This window comes from Galleria mellonella, unplaced genomic scaffold (genome assembly GCF_026898425.1).
Source record: "Galleria mellonella isolate WM207_F2 unplaced genomic scaffold, CSIRO_AGI_GalMel_v1 utg65, whole genome shotgun sequence".
Classification (NCBI taxonomy): Eukaryota; Metazoa; Arthropoda; class Insecta; order Lepidoptera; family Pyralidae; genus Galleria; species Galleria mellonella.
In genome coordinates this window covers 2,131,328-2,154,389 of record NW_026442138.1, presented here as the reverse complement: position 1 = coordinate 2,154,389, position 23,062 = coordinate 2,131,328, and the positions used below count along the sequence as shown (strand labels likewise).

At 33.1% G+C, this 23,062-nt stretch overlaps 2 protein-coding genes across 5 annotated transcripts; one reads left to right on the top strand and one right to left on the bottom strand.

The window, feature by feature from the left end:
• On the bottom strand, positions 1–8,639 carry LOC113513738 (putative uncharacterized protein DDB_G0282133). Its single transcript, XM_031913198.2, has 2 exons — positions 8,443–8,639; positions 1–8,289 (listed from the first exon to the last, which is right to left on the bottom strand). Exon 2 carries the CDS (start codon positions 8,174–8,176, stop codon positions 2,684–2,686), a length of 5,493 nt encoding a protein of 1,830 aa, XP_031769058.2. The 5' UTR covers positions 8,177–8,289; positions 8,443–8,639; the 3' UTR covers positions 1–2,683.
• Positions 8,640–10,016: 1,377 nt separating this feature from the next.
• Positions 10,017–22,799, top strand: LOC113515796 (molybdopterin synthase sulfur carrier subunit). Of its 4 annotated transcripts, XM_031913401.2 has the most exons (7): positions 10,019–10,200; positions 10,772–11,183; positions 12,174–12,289; positions 14,081–14,256; positions 18,545–18,805; positions 20,349–20,578; positions 21,582–22,799. In XM_031913401.2, exons 2-7 carry the CDS (start codon positions 11,055–11,057, stop codon positions 21,690–21,692), a joined length of 1,023 nt encoding a protein of 340 aa, XP_031769261.1. In that variant the 5' UTR covers positions 10,019–10,200; positions 10,772–11,054; the 3' UTR covers positions 21,693–22,799. The 4 variants fall into 4 exon arrangements, with proteins under 4 accessions (XP_031769262.1, XP_031769261.1, XP_031769266.1 ...); XM_031913402.2 differs by lacking the exons at positions 12,174–12,289; positions 14,081–14,256; positions 18,545–18,805; positions 20,349–20,578; positions 21,582–22,799 and having other exon boundaries at positions 10,017–10,200; positions 10,772–11,182; XM_031913406.2 differs by lacking the exons at positions 10,019–10,200; positions 12,174–12,289; positions 14,081–14,256; ... (1 more) ...; positions 20,349–20,578; positions 21,582–22,799 and adding an exon at positions 10,291–10,309 and having other exon boundaries at positions 10,772–11,182.
• Positions 22,800–23,062: the final 263 nt, after the last annotated feature.

Genomic DNA, 23,062 nt, shown 5'->3' with positions numbered 1-23,062 from the left:
GAAAAAAATGTCAACTTTATTTAACTGAAATATCTAATCTACAGCGATGACGCAATGACAACGAAATTCTTTTGTTAACTTAACCGTTTAATTAAGTGAAAATAATTATCTCGTGTTATTGTGTTCTCACACGTCGTGTGAAACATTATATTTAAATCTTATTTCTTTTGACTAAACACACTAGGAGTCAGACGCCTACTATATATAAATATATATTGAAAAATTATATATATATATAAAACTAGTAATATAATTGATTCAACAACCCGCCAGTCGCACAAAGCTGGTTCCCATAATTGTAAATCAATTGGAAAATATCTTAGCATATCCTTTATCGAATTTTGATCAACTTGGATAAAATAAAAAAAAAAAATAGAATAAAAACTTAGATTACAGATAAAAGTAATAATATGAAATAGTATCAGTAAACTTTTAAAATTTATTTCTCTACATACGTACATATCTGTCACGCCTATCACCCATTAAGGTAGGCAGAAACAGTGGAATGCCAAATGCTTCGATTCTTTATTTTATACGCTGTTATTTCGATAAAAAGACATGCCAAGTTATTTACTAATTGTACCTAATATAAAAAAAAAAATTCGAATTGTCTATTACAGATATACCTAGAGACAATTATGTAATGTTTATTTATAAATTATCAAGATTAATTCGTGATTAATTTCATGGACGGCGCCAACTTTGTTTAGAGAAGCTAAACTACGAAATTTGACATTACAAAAGTTTTATATGATTTATTTACTATTATAATTTTCGTAAGCACACATTATATTTTAATGTAATAAATACCGGTTTAACTTACGTGCAATTGCATCACTAGTTTCGGGATCAATTCGTAGTCCTTAATCATAAGCGACTGTGACGCGAGCACGAGCCTGATTGGCAAGTTGACAGTCGATTTAATTACACGTAATTTAAATCAATAGTTATTATATTAAAATACAATTTTCAATAAGAAAAATATATTATATAGGTATATGTTTTTATAGTATATATAATAGTTAAGAGGGTTGTCAACCTTACAATTCAAACAGATGGCATTGTTTAAAACTGTTTAACTATTGATGTCAATGCAATAAAATAACTTTTTTTTTTGCGTAAATATAAAATAAATATATGTTACTAGATGAATCAAGGCTTCAATGTAAAATAACAATATATTTTGTAAACAATATTGTGAATATAATTTATGGTCAATAGAAGTTTACATAATCGGAAAAACTTACACGCAATACGAGACATCAAACATACAATATATAAAATATAAAAATATCTAAATCTACATTCAAACATTGGGAAATGTAATAAGTCAATGATTAATATATGTAGCAGCACATTTACTTCACAACTTACGAAATTTACTGAATGCCATTTTATTCTTGAAATAATTCTTTTACAAATGGTAAGGATATGAAATAGCCGAGTAGTTCCAGCATAGAATAGAACACCCCTCCCTTTACCCGGTGTGTCGTAAGAGGCAACTAAGGGAGGTCGAGGGATGGGCAGCAGCATCCCTCTTAATAAAATATCTAAAGCCCAACTGCGGTTACCAATCCGCCTGCCAAGCATGGCAACTACTGGCAAAACCCCCGAGGGGAAGCTTACTTCAGCAGTGGACAGTTAAAGGCTGATATAATTATAAAGAATATGAAAAAATGTAGTGAAGTGTCATACAAGAGTATTTAGATGCCTCTACAATCATAAAAAGTAGGACATTGTATTATATATGTGTGTTTGTATGTATGTGTAGTGAGAGATATGTATCAATAAGTGACATTTCTTTAAGTAATAACACTATAATCATGTCATTTCTCTGTGAACTACAACAGAGTGAATGAATCCACTAGTAGGTAAGTAAATGTGCCACTATATACATCAATTATAAATTAATGTTTTCAAATAAGTATATTATTTACAAAAATATTACCTATTCAATTGTTCGTCATACATGATAACAAAAATATTCAAATTGTAAAATCTATACCACAAAATAAATATCTAAAATGTACTACTATTTTGAACATGTCTAGTGTCTACAAAATATTTCATATTTTATACAACAGTCCAAGATTAAAGAACACTATATATTTAAAGGAGTAATTGACATTTTAATTTACCATCGTACACATTTGAATTATGTCCAGCATAACGAGAAATGTGCAGTATTATAAAAAGAGGAGCAAAAAATTTTGACATTGGGGCTAATTCTGAGACGTTATGTACATAAACCTATCTCTCAAACTATAATTGTAATATAATAGTTTTGCATATTATTATTTTATGAATGGTCATAAAGTAAATTTATAACAAGTTTGACTTAAATTTATTAGACAATTTCTAGTTTTCATATTGGTCCTTATAATAAAGATTTCGCTGCAATATCAAATTGAATTTTTAATTTTAGAAGCAGGTTTACAGAAATAGCGTCCCAAAATCTACGCCATTATGGCTACCAGAATTCGAATTAATATATCACAAATGACAGTCTTCGTTTACAATTAAACGGAAATTTATTAGACCCTAAAATGGTTTGGCACATACTATATAAACTTTATGCAACTTATTGCTGAATAAGCACAAAAGCATCCAAAATATCCAAAATATCATCACTTTCTCTCACAGACACGAAACGAAGCAATGTTTAGATTTGTCCAAAATTAGATCAGCCGACTTTATTGATGAGTTCATCGCATATCGCCGTCAGTTCCTCGTTCGCTTTTGTTTTTTGTGCGAGAGTTTCCTCCAGAGATGTGATATGCAAATCCTTCCTCTTGATCATGGCGTTTAACTTTAAAACCTCAGCCTCGTGTACTCTATTCATCTTTTCCAACTCTTGGTTGGCGTGATTAAGCTTTGAAGTTGCATGTTGTTTTAATAACTCGTAATTACTTTGCATTTTTACTAAATTCTCTTCAAATTCTTTAATAGACTTCTTGTATGTGTCTTCATTGGCTTTACAAGTCAAAATAATTAGTTTACTCTTCTCATATTTACTATGTAAATCGCTAAATGAGACCTCCATACTCGCCAAGTGTGCAGTTTGCTCATCTCTCTCTTTTATAAGTTTCATTCGTTCTTCATTGTGAAGTTTTTTGTCTTGCTCTGTTTCAGCTATGAGGCTGGCGATCGTTCTCTCATATTCTTCTACAACTGCTGCCATGCTTTTATTGGTTTTTGTCTTTTCAGAAAGTTTATCAGTCAATTCATTGACTTTCTTTAATCTTTCTTCACATTCAGATTCCAAGGTTCGCATCTGAGATTCCAAGTTGAACAATCTGTTCTTTAACTCTTTACTCTCAGATCTTAAGTTGTACACATTTATTTCCTTTTCAGCTAACAACTCTCTTAGTTGAGTAAGAGCTAAATCTGCTTCGTTCTGTTCCCTTCTAACTTGCATGGCTGTAGTATCATGATCGATGAATGAATTGTTTGCACTCATAGACAGAAGTCTATCAATAACAGCTATGGCAGGAGACGTGAATGTGATAGACCGTCGATTGGAATTGGTGGGAGTTGTAGATTTTCTAGGAGACACGATTGAATTGACAGCAGGTGTTACAACCATCATTGGTTTCGATGTTGTTATATTAACATCTATCTCTGCATTATCCTCAGATATGCCACTCTGGTTGACATTAAGAGTAGAAGGTCCAGCTACAGGAGTTACAGCAACAAATGTGTTCACTGATTTTGACAATTTCTTAGGTGTACTTTGTCGTTTTTGAATTTTGTTTAATGCTGCTAATACACCATCAGAAGACATTCTCTTCGCGAATAAAGGATCAAATTTTAAGAACAAACTTTCTTTGCCACTGTCAGCTACTACATTGCTTTTGTTTTGATTTAAAAGAAATTCAAAAGCTTCTGCATCAATGAAAAGTTCACCAGCTTCCAAATTATCTGCATTTGTCTGAGCTGCCAACTCTGCGAATTGAATCATATCAGCATTATCATAAACAAAATCAGACATTTTGTTATCATTGAAATCCTCTGCTTCAAGAAAGGGTCCTTCAACTGTATCTTCCTCATCAGTGTGAACTTCCCGTACTGTGTCATTTTTATCATCAGTTGTTTTTGAAGAGCAAGTTGTAGTACTTATATTTATAGTTTCTTTTTCTTCAATGTTTAATTTCAATCTCTCGTCCGAAGAGACTATATTTAAAGATGCAGCATTAGAAACAATATCATTTACGGATTTCTCCTCAATATTAAAGTTTTGAGATTCTGTATTTTCCTTAATGATTAAAGATTCTGAAGTAATCCCGTTTTTGTTATCATCAAATGATTTAGGCATTTTTATATCTGGAGGTGGCGACTGACATATTTTCGATTTTGTAGTAAATGAATTAAAATTATTGTCATCAATTTCAGGTATGTTAAACACATTTCTAGATTTGATGCTTTCACCAGATGAGGTTGCAGCAGAATGATAAACAGATTGCTCTGAAGAGGATGTGTCTTTATACTCACTCGACGTTTTATTCATTTCCACCGATGAGTTATTTTCAATAATAGCAGTTGAATCAAATTTATTTTCCGTTGAAATGTCTTTTACTTCAGATAAATTATCTAAGGTATTGTCCAGTGTAGGTCCATCCACTGTTTTATTTACTATTTCTGCATCTAGTGTTTTCTCATTAATATCATTTACTGTTAGTATGTCATTGTTCAAAGATTTCACTTCGCCACTGTTTTCAACATCTATTGAAGTTTTTAAATATTCATGATTTTCAAATGGAGAATTTGAAGCAGTATTAAAAGTATTATTAAATGTTTCCTTTGTTACAATTGGAATTTTTCTTTCAGATTGGGATTTTCTTTTATTTTTATTACTGTTGTTTTTTGTTACATCTACTTTCTTTGTCACAGATTTAATAGACTGTTTTGGAGAGTCCAAAGGCGGAGATAATCTAATTTTTGTTTTGGTAGCAAACGGATCATCTATCTGATCAAAATTAAAGTCATAACCTTTTGAAATTATTTTGGGAGAATCTGGCAGAGGTTGAGTATCTATCTTTTCAAAATCATCAACACTATCTGTAGATGTGGTTTTCGAAACATTATCAATTGATATCAATACATATGGACTATTATTTTCGGAATCTAATAATTCTTCGTGAATATCATTTTCTGTTATACCTGCACTTTTACTTTGGTCTGGAGTAGAATGAATTGTTTCCTCTTTTATATTTCCTACTTCTTTTATACTTAATTTATCATGATTTAATTCTATATAACTTTCTTCTCTTGAAGTTTCTTTTTCAACTAAATTTATGGATTGTTCTTCAGAAATCACAGGCTCTTCAGCAATATTAGTAAGACTATCATTAATCGACACTTCTTTTTCACGATTAATAATCTTTTCTTTAGAATCTACAGTGAGATTCACATCATATTTTTGATTCGAAGTTTCGATGCTTTCACTCCCTTTTATTTCTTCGATATTAATATTACAGTTAAGAGGATCAACATGATTAATATCTGAGATATTATATGTTATTTTTTCTTTTTCTTCTTTTATAATTTCTTTAGATACACTCTCATTAATTTTAACTTGTTCATATTTTAACATTTCAGTAATATGAACTTGTTTATGTTTACTTGGTGTATCTTGTAGATTAAAGTTTAATAATTCTTTATTTGATTCAAAATTAGCAACATATCCCACAGTAATTTCATTTTCTGACTTTGTTTCTATTAGATTTAGTTTCTCTTCTGTAAGCTCTAATTTAATTCCTTCATCAATCGGCGATTCTACCACCACATTATTTTCTAAAGAGTTAAATTCTTTCAATTCATTAGAGTTTTTCGAAAATGTGTCCTTGAGTTGTTTTTCTAAATTAAGATTTATAACAGGCATTACTTCCTTGTCCTCAACTTTATTGAGCTCATCATTTTGCAGTATAAACTTTATTTTTTCTTCATCTTGGTTATCGCCTAATGTACTTTCAATAAAATTGGCAGTCGATCTTATTTCATTGATTGTATCCATTGGCATCATCTCAAATTTATTTGCGTCTTCCATTTTAATATTAGTATTCAAATCACTTATGACATCAGGAAGAGAATTAGACTGTAAATCAACATTTTTAGTAAATGTATGATGAGATAGAATGTCTTCCACTTCAAGATCTTCATCAGGCAATGGAATATCTACTGGTAAATTAGTATTATCAGCAGGAATCTCATTAATAGGTCCATTACTTTCAACATTAACTGGCACTGAGTTCAAGATATTATCTGTAACTATATTTGTGATATTTTGTGCTAGAACAATATTTTCATCAGGAATATCAACAAAAGTATTAATTGATACATTTTCAGGCACAGTCGTTATATTATTTTCGACAGGAATAATATCATTCTTATTAGAGATTGCATGAATGTCATCATCAGAAAATTTCATCTCAGTAGTTACATTAGCTGTTTCACAATTATCTGGTAATTTTTCAGATAAGATGTTGCATTTAGGAGTTACATTTTCCTCATTAATAATGACATTAGTTGTTACACACTGAGAATCTAATTGTACTGTATTTTCAGTTATTATTATTGATGTAATTGATCTATCTGCTGATTCTTGTAAGACTGTATGATTTAAAGAATCATTTGAAATTGTAGCATATAACTGTTCATCTACTCCAATGGATTTTGTAACAGAGTCTATTTTCACTGGGATGTCATCAATGTTTCTAACAGGTAAATTTTCAGTTGAGTCGATCTCTTTACAAAGTTTAAATTCCTCTGGATTGGACTGATATTCAACAATTTCATTTTGTAATCCTTCTGGAACTATTTTAGTTAAGTTTGAATTATCATTAACTATATTGGATGTCTCTTCAACATTACGAGCTGTAGATATTTCGATATTTTCAGTAATGTGACTCTCAACTGATTTCTCAATAGAATCTTTGAGTCCAATAGTATTAAATTCTTTAGTAGCATCCATCTGATTATTTATTTGTTCAATAAAATTCTTTATTGGTACATCATTTTGTTGACTTGTACTGTCTAAACTTGGAGGAAGTGTATCATTCAGAAGTTCAGTTTCATTATTTAAAGTTGTTTCACAATCCATAAATTCATTTTCAGATTCTGTTAGATTACCCATTTGCTCTATTGTAATATCAGTAATTGTTTTATTTTTTACTATAGACTCATTGCATGAAATATCCATATATTCATTAGTAGAATTTAAATTATCTTCTTGATTTTCATTTACTTTATCATCAATATTAGTAGATTTCTTTAATGGAAAATTAGGTAATTGTTTAGATTGTTGATAAAATAATTTATGAATAGGAATCTTTTCTTGACTAAATAAAATTGTTGTCTCATCTTTCCACAAAAGCTCTTTTTCAAGATCATCACTGAAAGTTATGCTGTCTTTAAGGGGGCTACTTCTTTTAGATGGACTGCCATCTTTATTTCGGTGAGCAGCAACTGGTGTTGAAGCTGAAACTACTTCAGATGCACTCACTGCACTTTCTGTTAGTGTTACATCAGACGGGCTAAGTATATCTCTCTTTACAGGGCTGCCATGCTCTTCAGCAGGGGGTATAGGACTCTGGGATGATCGAAACATGTTCAGTACACTTTTTAAACCACGCATAATTGGTGAGCCACCATCTTGTTTTGGAATTTCCTTTGTCGGTGTTGTTGCCTCAGGTGTATGTATAATAGAAGATGAAGAACTTGGCAGTGACAAATTTTCATCTATATCAGCCGTCACAGTAATATTATTATCAGCTAAAGTTAGGGTTGTGTCCAGTGGTCTCAATACTGATGTATTTCTATTGTTGTCCAATGACAACTCAGTTGTATGCAATTGCAAGGGATGTACTTTGAATGATTTAGACGTATTTTCAGATTTCATTGTAGAATTAAATGAACGGGTCAAATTACCATTACCACTTAAGTCTGTGCCAAATTCTAGACTTCTGCTATCAGGACAATTTGCTGTATAACTTTTAGACATTGGGGATGATGCTGGTGTAATGGAATACCTTAATTTCATGTTGAGCTCCGATACATCCAATTCCTCATACCCTTTCTCAGTGCATGGTAAAACATTGCTATGATGGAAACTATTCTCCTTATTGTCAAAATCACTCTCAATGTGGTCAATATCCATCGGCTCTATGTTGTGAGCCATCTTACTGATTTATTTCACTCTGCTGCGCTATAAATTTACATGAGAATGCACCTGTGCACTTTTATATGCGTCACAACGAACGTTCGTCACTAATATCTGCGTCTCACAATTATCTGTAGTCAGATAAAGAAAAAAATTAGTTCAATGTTTACAGTTAGTCGATTTCAATGAATTTCACTTAGATTTCTAGCACGTAATATAAGCAGCGTCGCGCTATGTATGTCATTTATAAACAAAAATGTTAGTGATCTGAACACGCAACTCACTCTAAAATCTATTTTTAACTTTTTTGACTTGTACTGCACTGCACGCTATACAACAGTAATTCTATTTAACTCGCGCGCCCGAGGGAATCTTGCCAAAAAGCTATAGAGAAAAGCAAGGAAACCCAATACAAATACAGACACCACAAGTTCGAACAAAACCGTTTGAAATCCGAACTTTTCTAACTGTCAAGTATGTCAAAAACTTTCCTAAAGACATTGGTAAACTATAAAGCAGCTTGACTCAAGCATATATTTTGTCGTTTCTAAAACTGTTCATAAGTTTCTTTTCTATTTTCCAAAACAGCTTCCATAACCACAGATATAGTAGTAGTTCTAAATTTATAAGTTATTAAAGTTAAAAAAATAATAAATAGTCAGATATTTAGATTTTAATTTATAAATTTTAAGTATGCGTGATAACTTTTGGCAAAACTTTCCAAGGAAGAGGCCTATATTTAATAGTGGATAGTTATAACGGTCAATATCATCATCATGTTTATTTGCCACCTCAGTGGTATAAAAAAAATCAAACGACGAATCAATAAATTAATTCATTAGCAGTGTTGAGTATATGTATGGATTAAGTATAAATTGGTGTACAAAAAGAACTCTGTATCATGTGATTTAACATAGTATCACTAACATCATGTACGACCTAGGAACAAGGAGTTACATAAAAGGAATGATAAAAAAAAACTGCAAATCATATGATTGCCTCCTTTCTTCTTATAAAATATAATTAGTAAAAAGATTACGAGAGATACAACATCAGTTGCTATTTTTCATAGACTAGTGTATAGAAAATGTTTTCAATTATTTATCAATGACAAGTATACAAGCAGGTTGTATCTGAATTTAGTAGGGTTATACGGCCGTATAAACATTTTCTATACACTGATCTGTTATAAATTGACAACCTTAGAAACTGATGGTGTATCTTTCGTCTTCTTTTTTAATTATATTTGCATAAGAAGAAAGTAGACAATCATATTGGTTTACAGTTTTTATTTTATTATTTCCTTTATGTAATTCTATGTTCTCAGAGTACGACAAAAGGCGCTAAGCTTCATCTTACGCAAAACCTTATATTAGTTATATTACTTCCATGAGTTATGCGTACCGCACTATCCTTATTCTATGAAAACTATCCATCAAGCTATTATGTGTGCTTCTTAAAGCTTGATCGTTTACAGAGCAAAGCTCGATTCAACTATTAGTGTAGCGACTCTGAAATTTATCTAAATTTATCTTTAAAATTAAAATTTCAATTAGATATCCCAGAGAAATCTTTATTGTTTTAAGGACTAATTTCAGCTAATTTTTTAATAGATTTGTTGTGGGTTGAATTGAAACGACAAGGTTGGTATATAGAAATATATATTTCAACTGGCTTGTAACTGATTCTCAATTGAGTTATAACTAGTAATATTAACAAATAAAAATGATCTTATTTACTAAATACAAATATAAAAAAATCAAGATAAAATGGTAATCATTTTCTTCTTTCATTTTTGTGATTTCATTGTCAGTCTATTAGTCTTCAGACATAGTCTCTGTAATCACTGATCTATGATCAGCTCTTTAATCTGTAGTTACATCTCACACCGTACAGTTGTTTTTACTCTACATATCCATATATTTACGTATTTTTTTTTTAAAATTCTTTAATAATATAAAATTTTATTATAATTTTAAAATATACTGTACCTTTTATAATCTTTGTTTAAAACGCCACTAATTATTACTACTATTGATGAAGTGAGTAAATATGAATACATTTTTTACTAACGCATTAATAATGATATTTAATGTGATAACCTTGAGGTTACATTGTGTAGTTTACTTTTTATACAAAAATAACACATAGGTATTGTATTACATCAGTTAAAACTTTATACTATCTATAAGTAATATAGTATTGTTGAATTCAGTAACATTATTATTTTAAATTACGTTCCACTCGAATACGTTGTAGTATAACCGGTAATTAATTATTAACCAACAGTCTGAGTCCTTTTGTGAATTTAGCGACCGACTGAATCAATAGTGTGTGAAATATATTATACACAGTCTTGAAACAAGTTTAATTCATCGATTTGATATTGTTAAGCCGCATCTCTCAACTGAAACGCACACTAATACGCGGGTATAAATTGCAATAAAAATATAATTTACGATAGTGAAAGCAGTATTTCTTCTATGTGCCAAATACTAATTTAAATTTTTTTTTTTTACATTTAAGCATTGTTATACAAAAAGTTGTACTTTGCTAAAACTAATTAATTTTTTTTTAATTAATGCAGTGTAAATGACTTCATTTATTTTACAGAATGAAATATGGACATAGAGCATAATGTTACAGTGAATATATTATTTTTTGCAAAATCAAAAGAACTCTCTGGAATCAGAGAGACGACACTCCAACTACCTAGAAAGATCTCATATAAACAACTACTAGATCTTATTGTACAGAAGTACAACCTTGAAACAATAAAAAACAACATTTTACTTGCCAAAAACGAAGTCGTGTGCGAGGAGACTGTAGATATAGTAATAAGTGATCGAGACAGCATAGCTGTGATACCACCACTTAGTGGAGGATAAGACTGACAATGGATCACCTCAAGTTAACAGTTGATGCACTATCTATTGATGCCATCAGTGACCTGGTTGTGGACGAGAGCTGTGGAGCAGTCTCTATCTTTGTTGGCACAACCAGAGATAATTTTGATGGTAAAAAGGTGAGGTTTAATATTAATATTATTCATCAATATGACCTCGGTATTATATTATAAAAAGAAAAACAAATTGATAAGTTGCAGTATATATATATATATATATGTATGTGTATATATACATATTATATGTATATATATATATATATATATATATATATATAATATGTATATATACACATACATATATATATATATATACACTCACATGTGTGTGTGTGTGTGTGTGTGTGTGTGTGTGATATTTCACATGCTAATAAGTAGAGGTGGATTATGTGTAGAAGTATCTATATATTGTAGTCACAATATGTATATATTTTTTTTTGTGCTATGTATTGGATTTGAGTTCCCAAGCACTTGCATTTGTGCTTTTGGTGTACACTCGCGTATGCCAAGGTTTGCAGGTGGTTGACTTATAATATGGATGATGGATTTGGGCTTCAGTATTAAGTGGGTACTGAAAGCATGACTTTTAAGATGTCCTTTCTCATGTGAATTAATGGACGATGAGTTATCATGGTAAGTTTTACGATTTACAGGTTGACGGAGTCGCTAGAAAATTTTTGGAGAAGGTTTGAGAGTTTATGAAAATACATACATACATACATATCTGTCACGCCTGTTTCCCATTAGGGTAGGCAGAACCAATGGAATGCCAAATGCTTCGATTCAAACAAACCTCTTTCGCTTCTTTCACATTCATCAATCTTTTCATAAAAGCTCGCCGGTTTATGAAAATATGTATATATTTGCCCAATAAAGGGTATATTAAATACTGGTTTCAACATTAAGAACCCAATGGAAATTAATGTAGATACTGATGGATATGGACAGTATTAAAATGAATGATGATCTTTTTTCCATCCTCAATATCCATAAGAAATCAATTTATAGATATTAGAGTGATACTAATGATTGCCCATGCCTACTAATAACCAAATGTTTTTATATATAGATATACACAATATCTAACACACACTATTTTTGTGTATTCAGGTGGTGAGATTGGAGTATGAAGCATATGAGTCAATGGCTTTAAAAGCCATGAAAGCCATATGTACCGATGTGAGGAGCAAGTGGCCACCTGTTCACAATATAGCTATATACCATAGGTTAGTTTCTTTTTATGCTACTTAGAATGGCAAACAAACTGAGAGCCCACCTGATGGAAAGTGCCAAACGTCGCCTATAGACATGAGTACCATGGACATAACAGAGTATACTGTCTCATGATACCCCCCATGCGTTGCCCTTCCTAAAGCGTCAGGTGTTATTCCTCTATACCCAGTAAATTTACTGCCATACCCCACCCTTCAAACCGAAACACAGCCATGTAAACACAACTGCTTCACGGTAGAAACATGAATGGGACAGAGGCATCCAAGGAAACGACTTTTGTACTAAGTCTCCCTCTTAGTTGCCTTTAATATATTTTATTAATTTATGCTACTTCTAGTGTAATTATTCCATGTTATAACTAGTATTGAGATCCTTAGATGACAGTAGTTTTTAACTATAGTGATAATAATATGCCTAGAAGTAGCTGAAAAATCCAATTGAATAGCATCAAAATTAGTTTTGACAACCTATTCTATCATCCCACTGTTGGATATAGGTTTCGTGAAGTATACAGCCTGCTATTATATATTAGCCATGTAGCTCCCGGCATAGAATAGGCCTTTTCCGTGAGTGTCGTAAGAAATGACTTAGGGAGCTTATGGTAGATGGATGGGCAGCGATGTCCAATCCAGTTTTAAAACATCACCAAAACCCAACCATGCTTACCAAGCATGGTAACTACTGGCAAAACCCCCTTTATGGGGGAGACTATGTTTAGCAGTGGACAGTTAACGGCTGAAACAAAAAAACCTATTGTCATCCTGGCTTAGTATAAAGTGCGGTGACTTAGCATAGAATTTATTTAAAAATATAAAAGATAGACAAGTATGTTGTATAATTTTTTTTTATACCACTGAGGTGGCAAACAAGCATACGGCCCACCTGATGGAAAGTGGTTACCGTAGCCTATGAACACCTCTGGTATTGCACCAGAGGTATTATGCGTGCGTTGCTGACCCTGAAGAAACCTCTTTACCCCTCGCCTTTTTGAAGAACTCCATGCTGTAGTCTCTGGGAAAATTTCGGCATTCCACAAATTCAATAAGTACAAAAGTTTTATAGTTTTTTTTTTTTTTTTGTAAAATAAATTAATATGCCAAGAATAATTTACTAATTGCGACAATTATATACAACGCACTGTATGTGCTTTAAAACTGATATTTATGCAAAACTCTTTCCGAACAAGTAGGTAAGTTAATGAGCTATACAAGGTCGATACTCAATTACAGCGCAATTTGCTGCAAGTACATTGAACGTTATAAATTTTTGTTTCGCTTTGTCTGTCACAATAGTTAATAGCCATATGGATACAGTACAGGTTGTATGTTTTTATGTTATTATTATTATATTTATTATTGTATGTTTTTGATGGGTGAAAATGGTATGGTAACCCCGCCTGCGCTAACGGGATACGCTGGTGGAGCACCAGTGAAGGGTGATAGATGAGAATGAAAACAGGCCAGTTAGCCCATCATGATGAGTTCATCAGGAATTAACCATGATAGTTGTCAGGGAGAACCGCGAGGAGGTCGACCTGGTTAGGTATATTGCTAGCAATAGGATTCTCAATCTCCATTACTAACAACCCTTTTCCCCCCGGTTGTATGATGTTGTAGTAGTTATTATTCATGAAACTGTATTCGTATTCATTTTTAAATATATAAAAAACAGCAAGTTTACCATGTGGTCCCAGCATAGAATAGGGTACTATAGGAGGGCGAGGGGTTGGGCAACAGCGTCCCTCATACTAATTACTAACTATCCCTTCTCCCCTTCAATTCCAGGTTAGGCAACGTACCATGTCGCGAAGCGTCCGTCGTGATAGCGGTCAGCAGTCCGCACCGGCGCGACTCCCTCGACGCTGTGTCCTACTGCATCGACCAGCTGAAGGCGAGTGTGCCTATCTGGAAGAAGGAGGTCTACGAGGGGGACGCACCCGTGTGGAAGGAGAACGTGGAATGTGCGTGGTCAAGTACATGTAACACTAACGGGCAGAAGGTCTAGGTTTCATATAGTTGGTGGAATAGACTTGGTACCCTTACATCCTAAACAAGTGGCAAGCAATTCCATCATTGATCATCTCTTAAAATTATTGATTCCCATTAATTCCTCTCTTTCCATGGCTAGGTATAATAGATAAAACTATTTGAGAAATCAGTTCAGGGTACGATAGGGCTGATATACCTAAAGAAGGTAAATGCCCTTAAAATTAAAAAAAAAATAGATATTGACTTGTTAGATGATAAACGTGCTTGGCTAACCATACACATGATGATAAAGATCATTGTTTTTCAACCATTTTTATGTCGCGACCCTCGAAAAAGTCAAAAAGTTAAGTAAAAAGTCTTGTGACCCCCGTCACTATATAATTATTATAATTTTTTTTTTTATTATTTAAACGTTTAAAAACTAATAAATGATTTTAGCTATTACTAGAAGTGTATAATGAATGGAATTAGTACTCAAAGGATTTGAAAATCGTTCGTAATAATCCGAATGAATTGCTCAGTCGATTAATTAGTAATCGAATTAGTAAAGTCGCTCATCGCTACGTTAAACAAATGTTTTGAGGTCTTATTATTTTTCAACAGACTGCGACCCACTTTAATAACAAATGCGACCCTCCGGTTGAGAAATGATAATAAAGATATATCCAATTTATTTCCAGTTATTCACCCCTTATGTCTCGAGACATGATCTTAACAGGGTTATTTTTCCATGTGTTTTTGTTCATTAGGAAGAATATTTTAAAACGTTTTATTAAAATATTCTATTAAAAAAATATTATCGTCTAAGCTGTTATAGTATAAGACACCTAAAATAGCTATCCTGATTCGCTTTCCCCGACTTACGTCCATAGGTGTATTTAAGAGGCGGCCGGGTGTAGCGTGCCCACCCTAGAATTTTCTAGTGCCCAACTCAAAGTGCCAGTCGAGCACTTTGAGTTGGGCACTAGAAACTTTTTAGACTTTTAACTACGCACATTTTTTTTTAGAGCCTACCCCCCCCCCCCTTGGAAAATAATCCTAAATATGCCAATGCTTTCATCTCCATTCTTATGGTATTGTCCTCTAATTTACCGTGACGTAATTTAAATTTTATCAAAAAAGATGTATGTGCCATGTTCATACATTTTGTATGAAATGTATTCATTAGAAAAAAAAGAGAATATTTATTGCCAACAACAAAAAGAGCTACATTTATTAATAATAGCGAACAACCTTCATATTTCTTATTGCCAACGTGGCTGCCACTTGGCGTGTGCTACAGCAAATTAATTAATAATAACAATAATAATTCTTTATTTGGAACAAAAACATTGGTTACAATATTATTGAAAAACGATGATATCCGCAGAAGTATAAAACTGTGTCGCGAATATCAACGCCCTCCTCCTCATTGCAGGATTCCAAGACAGACATTTAAAATGTATGGTAGCTAGTTACATCAATGAAGACATTTTGTTATATTTAGCAACCAACTACAATACTAATAAACTACAATAATTAAAAACAATATATATAATTTAAATACAGTAGCCTACATGTTAACTTAAAAACAGAAAAACAAAAAAAAAAAAATTGCTCGATATTATTACGAAAAAATATATATAATGAAACATAAACCATGGATGTAGCTCATACAATTATGTATATTCACATACATACATTAGAATGCCTAAATATGAAAGTAACTGAAATAGTTTTCCATGCACATTTGACGTGATAAAAAACTTGGAAAAAATCCTTCATTACATTTAAAGCTCATATTTTGCAAATGTGATTCTTTTTTTATTTAAAATTGAATTGTTAAAAAAATAATTCAAGATGCTCTTTTTAATGTTAGCTCAATTGTTATTTTTTTTTTTGGAATAAGCGTTTAAAAGTTAGATGTAAAGTATGAAGCGATGGCACGCAGACTTAATTCCAGAATGTTCCTGCTGTTAAAATTTCTAATTTTATAATTATTATAGATATTGATAATCTTTTATAAATATAGAAAGTAGATATAATTTTTATATTTTAGATTTATACATTTTATAATTGCTTCCTTTGCGTTACTGAACGCTATATATACATAATACTATACATAAATAAATAATATATTATAGGATTACCTATTAATATCTTAATGCAATACCTCCAATAATAATTTAGGAATAATTGTGTGATACGTATAATCATTTATAAATTACTATTAATTAATTACTAATTACGAAATCGCATGAAATGCATAATATATTTTATTTTTTATACAATATCATATCATATGGTAAATAAATAATGTTATTGATATATTTAAGTATATAAAATTTTTTACATATTTTACTTAACTGGCTGTTATCTTGTGGAAGTGCATATCATTGGTTATTTGTTTAGAATTATTTTGTTTAATTCCGCTACTATTAGTATGTGTGTGACTGGCAACACTCAACGATTGGCCACCACTATTACTACCAGAAGCTTAACATATTCATATTATCCATCAATATTTGACTGCCTTTTTGATCGCACATTTGCAGTTTAAGCGCCGAACGGTTAACACTAGGCTCCGAGCAGTGATAGAATAATTTGTCTGAATATGTCTCGTATAGAAGTGAAACACATGTCACAAAACATGCGTGAATTAAATGGTAGTCGGAGATTGATAGCTAATATGGAAGGTTGTGGAACTTCTGGTAGTAATAGTGGTGGTCAATCTTCTAGTGTTGCCAGTCATGCATATACTAACGGTAGCGGAATTAAACAAAATAATTCTAAACAAATAACAGGTACAATTTTGTCAATGTTGTATTTTGATATAGTGCAATATAATAGTAGTTTAAAAAATAGTACCATGGGTACACTTAACCGGTTTTAAAAATCAATTATATAGTTACTGTAGAAGATTTAAGTGGTACCATTTTGCAGGGTTTTTTTTTTTTTGTTGTTAACATTGTGGTCGATTCTGAGCAGCCATTCATCTAAACCTATTTCTGAAATTAAAATTTTAACTCGATGTTACAGAGAAATCATTATTCTGAAGATCAATATGAACTAAAATTATAATAGATTTATGTTAAAATTAATATAAATTTATAACTACTAATACTATATAGCTATTAATACAACTTAGAATGAACAAACAACAAACAAGCTGACGGCCCACCTGATGGAAAGTGGTAACCGTCGCCTATAGACATGAGCAGTACCATGGACATAACAGAGTATACTGTTTCGCCCATGATACCCCCATGCGTTGCCATTCCTGAGGACTCAGGTGTTATTCCTCTGTGCCCTGTAAATTCACGCCATATCCCACCCTTCAAACCGAAACACAGCCACGCAAACACAACTGCTTCACGGTAGAAACACGAGTTGGACAGAGGTACCCAAGTAATCGACTCTTGTACAAAGTCTACCTAAGTTCTATATTAAAAGCATATGTACAAAAGCATTAATAAATAAATTTAGACTAGAATGCCCTAGAAATCAGTAATTTTGTGTAACTGTCAAAATATTGACCTTAACGTAGGTTTAGAGAAATGACTCATCAGAATCGAGCCCATTACGAATTATTGTTGTTATTTTGCAAAAAAATAATGTAATCATATAAATGTTGTTTACCCATTTATTATAGAAATATATATTTCTTTATAATGTTTAAGTAATCAGTGTTTTGTTTTAATAGTTTGATATCAAGGTAGCACTATAGACGTTAGAAAAATGTTGCAATAATAAAAATAAATGGTTTGTTGACAGTTTGTTTTTTTTTTTATTTAAATAAGTACATTTGCTATTAATTAACATACGAGTATATAAAATACATACTTTTATGCATTAATTTATTATAAAAATATAAATGTTGTTAGAACATCAATAAATTAAAGTTAATATACAATTTCTGACCATTGTTTAAAAATTAAAAGATTTGAAAAGCATATTAAATAATTAAATAAATTATTAAAACTTAACTGCAAAGTTTACTAATGAATACTGTATTAGGAAAAGAATTTTTTAACCAACTTTTTTTATGCTTTTTTTTTTTATATAATATTAATTTATTTGTCAGAAATATATAATAATAAGATGTTAGAATTAATTTTTTAATTTTCAGTATGTTTCACCATATTTAATAGAATGTAAATCTTTGTAGGTGGTATTTATCAGACATCATTATATGCATAGTTTATATAAACATTAATGAAACATGTTACATTGTTTACATTCAAACAATCATGTCTGAAAGTCCTTTCCTTATCCTTACAGGTCCACCTGAAACGGTCCCCATACCACCTCCAACCATAACAGACACGATAGACCCAAACTTGGTACAAATTAATGTATCGAGCGAAGAGTTACAACAGCGCATGCAGAATTTCATAGAGCGAAAGAGACAGCAAGTGAATATAAGCAACATACAAGATTTCATACCTTCGCAAGGTGTGAATGAGCCGGAAGATACGGAGACGTGCGCGAGAGTGAGGACGCAGTTTGTAAAGCGAAGCGATTCTAAAGGGCATTTGAAGAGTAAGATAATATCATTTTTTTAACCGTTAACTGCTGAACATAGGCCTCTCCTGTATACAATAAGGGGAGTTTTGACAGTAGTTTCCAATCTTAGCAGGCGAGTTGGCAATCGTAATCTATTCTATTCTTTCAGAGAGATGTTTTAACCCTTAAATACCTGAAGTTTCAAATTTAATACCGGGGTTTGCATTGTTTCATTGTTAAATAATACATATTTTAATAACCGTAATACCTAAAGTATAAAAAAATGATACCAAATGTTTTTTCAAAACAAATATATAAAAATATCGTTTTGTTTTTTTTTTACTATTTTTCCCCATTAGTAAACAGACTAAAGGATACACTTATATATTTTTTTATTTGATTTAAAAAATCAGGCTTTTAAGGGTTAAGAGGGACGCTGCAGCCCATCCCTCTACAAATAAGTTCTCTTAGTCACTTCTTACGACATCCACAGGAAAGGAAGGACTGGCTTATTCTATGCCGGGACCACACTGCTAATAGAAAAATAATAGAAATTAAAAAACAAAACTAGATATCTTAGTCTTATGAGAGTTTTTGTATATACCACAAAGATGGCAAACAAGCACGGCCCGTCTGATGGTAAACAGTCACTGTACCCTATGGACGCCTGCAACACTAGGGGTGTCACGAGAGTAAGTATAATTCTTGTTTAATAAACTGGAAATCGTTGTGGTATAGTATTTTTTTTATACAACTTAGAATGGCAAACAAGCTGACGGCCCACCTGATGGAAAGTGGTATCCGTCGCCTATAGACATGAGCAGTACCATGGACATAACAGAGTATTCTGTTTCGCCCATGATACCCCGCATGCGTTGCCATACCTGAGAACTCGGGTGTTATTCCTCCGTACCCAGTAAATTCACGCCATATCCCACCCTTCAAACCGAAACACAGCCATGCAAACACAACTGCTTCACGGTTGAAACACGAATGGAGCAGAGGTACCCAAGCAATTGACTTTTGTACAAAGTCTCCCTCTGGTAATGGTGATATCTAGTGAATTCGCCACGTTGAACCAACCAACTCAACTTCATTCCTCGCTACCTTTCCATTTTTATTTATTTATTCTTTATTGTACACAAAAAATTACAAATATATGATATATATTAAATAAAAATGTACAACAGGCGAGCTTAACTCTGTAAGAGTGGGGGGAAAGGAATTGTTAGTAATGGAGACTAAGAGTCCCATTGCTAGCTATATACCTAATCAGGTCGACCGCCACGCGGTTCCCCTGGAAACTATCATGGTTAATTCCTGATGAATTCATCATGATGGGCTATCTGGCCTGTTTTCATTTTCATCAATCACCCTTCACTGGTGCCCCGCCAGCGTATACCGTTAACGCAGGCGGGGTCACCGTTCCATTATCACCTATCATAAAAAAAAAACCCTGTAAGAGTTCTCTTCCAGTAAACCCTAAGTGGAAAGGAGAAAAAGATTTCTTCAGATATCATGACTTTTGTTTACCGAAGTACGCAAGGTCGCAATGTGTTAACTAAATGAATATTTTCAGTAAGGAAAGTCCACAACGAGTGGGGTCCGCAAACCGTCCAGTACACGGACACCAGCCAGGAGTCGAAGGCGAGCAGCGGCCTACCGCCGTCCATCGCCGAGAGGGTGCTCGCCGTGGAGAAGTACCTGAACATAACGCCCGTCTCGCCGGACATATTCAGGAGGCTCAAGGAAATGGAGGATAAGATTGCGCACCTGCAGACCGTGTCGCCGGAGTACGCGCAGTTTTGGGTCAGTTTTTTTTTTATACTAGCTAGGTATATACCGCGTCTCCGCCTGCGTGGGTTCGTACATGAAGTATCCTGTGTGCCAAGTTAAGATTTAATCTACCCGTGTACTAAATTTAGTTCACTAGGTTTTAAATTAATTTATTAAAATTAAAAATAACATTGGATTTTTTTATACCACCAAGGTGGCAAATAAGCATACGCCCCACCTGATGGTAAGCGGTTACAAGCGGTTAACAGAATTTTAACGTATTCAAAAATAGATAGGTCTGAATTCATTGTTTCAGATTTTCCCAATCTGTCCTTTACTACGCTACAAATTATAAGTATTTTTCAGGCCTTCTCTTAACCTACCTGATAGTAAGGCGGGCGAGGTAGGGGCCTCGGGGCGTACCCCTTTGTCCTAGCTTCAACTCTAGAGGCTACCACCTCCGGGTAAATTATAAATAATGATACTAGCAATATAGCTTCTCAGTACTACCAATTCTTGATGAATTCATCATGATGGACTAATGAACCTGCTTTCATCGTCACGGTGGTAATCGAAAAAAAATACAGTCGTACTGAGATCCTCCATCTTTATGAAGTTGGTTAAAAACTAATAACAATGCTTATAATTAAATTTACTTTGAACAAAAATTGTTCTTAACACAGTATAAGAACTAAACTTGCCACACTAGAAGGAGACTTTGTACAAAAGTCGATTGCTTGGCTACCTCTGTCACATTCGTGTTTCTACCGTGAAGCAGTTGAGTATGCATGGTTGTGTTTCGGTCTGAAGGGTGGGATATGGCGTGAATTTACAGGGTACAGACGAATAACACCTGAGTCCTCAGAAATGGTAACGCATGGGGGGTATCATGGGCGAAACAGTATACTCTGTTATTTCCATGGTACTGCTCATGTCTATAGGCGACGGTTACTACTTTCCATCAGGTGGGCCGGCAGCTTGTTTGTCATTCTAAGTTGTATAAAAAAGAAAAATTGAGATATATTTTTTTTTACAGCGAAGAAATGGTAAAGAAGATATAAAACAAGAGCATTCGACAGACTACGCATTCTCGGCGGACGACATCGCAAGAAAGATTGAACTGTTGGAAAGACAGGGGTTCACGTAATCAGTAGGATACTATCTTCACGCTAAGTCCCTTGAAGGGTGGGCAGTATTATTATATGAAAGTAAATCTACAACAGGTCCAAATAATTCAAGAATTAAACAATTTTGTAGTGTTATTTTTATATCAGCCATTAACTGACCACTGCTGAATATGGAGGGGGGAAGGGGGGAGGCAGTAGTTGCTACGCGTGGCGTACAGGTTGGCAACCGCAGTTAGGCTTTAGTGATGTTTTATAAGGACGCTGCTGCCCATCCCTCGACCGTTAAGTTCTAGTCGCTTCGTACGACCCACTGAAAAAGGAAGGCCTATCTTATGCTGCAACCGTACGGCGATCATTGGATTTAAATATATTATGGACGAGAAGTACCGAATAGCATTAATAATGCCTAAAACGTATTGCATAATTATTCTATACAGTAGATCAGTGTTTTTCAACGTATGGGTCACGACACCTCAAGGGGTCGCGACCCATTACGCAATCTCTTGGGGATTCGCGAAAACTACCTCAGTAAAAAGAAACAAAGTTATAAAATATCTTCTATGGATTAGAGTATTCAGTCCCTAAAATATTTTTCTTTTTTAATGAGTGATAATGGAATGGTAACCCCACCTGCGCTCGGTATACGCTGGTGGGGCACCAGTGAAGGATGATAGGTGAGCATGAAGTAGGTCAGTTAGCCCATCGTGACGAATTCAACAAGAATTGTTCACGATGGTTTCCAGGGGGAGCCACGTGGAGGTCGGCCTAATAAGGTATATTGCTAGCAATGGGGCTGTCAAACTCCATTGCTAACAATCCTTTTCCCCCTAATAGAATGTATTACTAGCAATGGGTTCCTTAGACCCCATTATTAACAATCCCTCCCCCCCCCCCCCTAGAATAATTTGTAACGTTATAAGATGCATAAAAAAAACGAAGGGTCGGGGTCGCGAAATATTTTTTCATACTAGGGAGGTCGGGTCATGAAAAAGGTTGAAATACACTGCATTAGATTATTCAATTGAAATTTGTGTTAATTGATTTAAACCTAAGGCCGCCAAAATGTAACATTCTCGCTATAAAGTACTAGAGATATCTGTAATCAAAAATTCTTATGTGTACATATTTACTTGTATAAATATATTTTTATATCTCAAATAAGTATTTTATTGCATTTATTTGCTTATTCAAATTTGTGACCAGGCTCTTTAGTCAAATGGCAAGCGAATTAATCATGATAGAACGAGATAGCAATATCGGATGTCTCATTCCAACTCATAGACTTGCTAGCGATGTCCATTCCATCGTTGAATTCCCTTGTCATTTGTCTAGAGGGCCAACTGTCAAATTAATTTGGGAGGGACACAATTATGTATCCATTAATTCACAT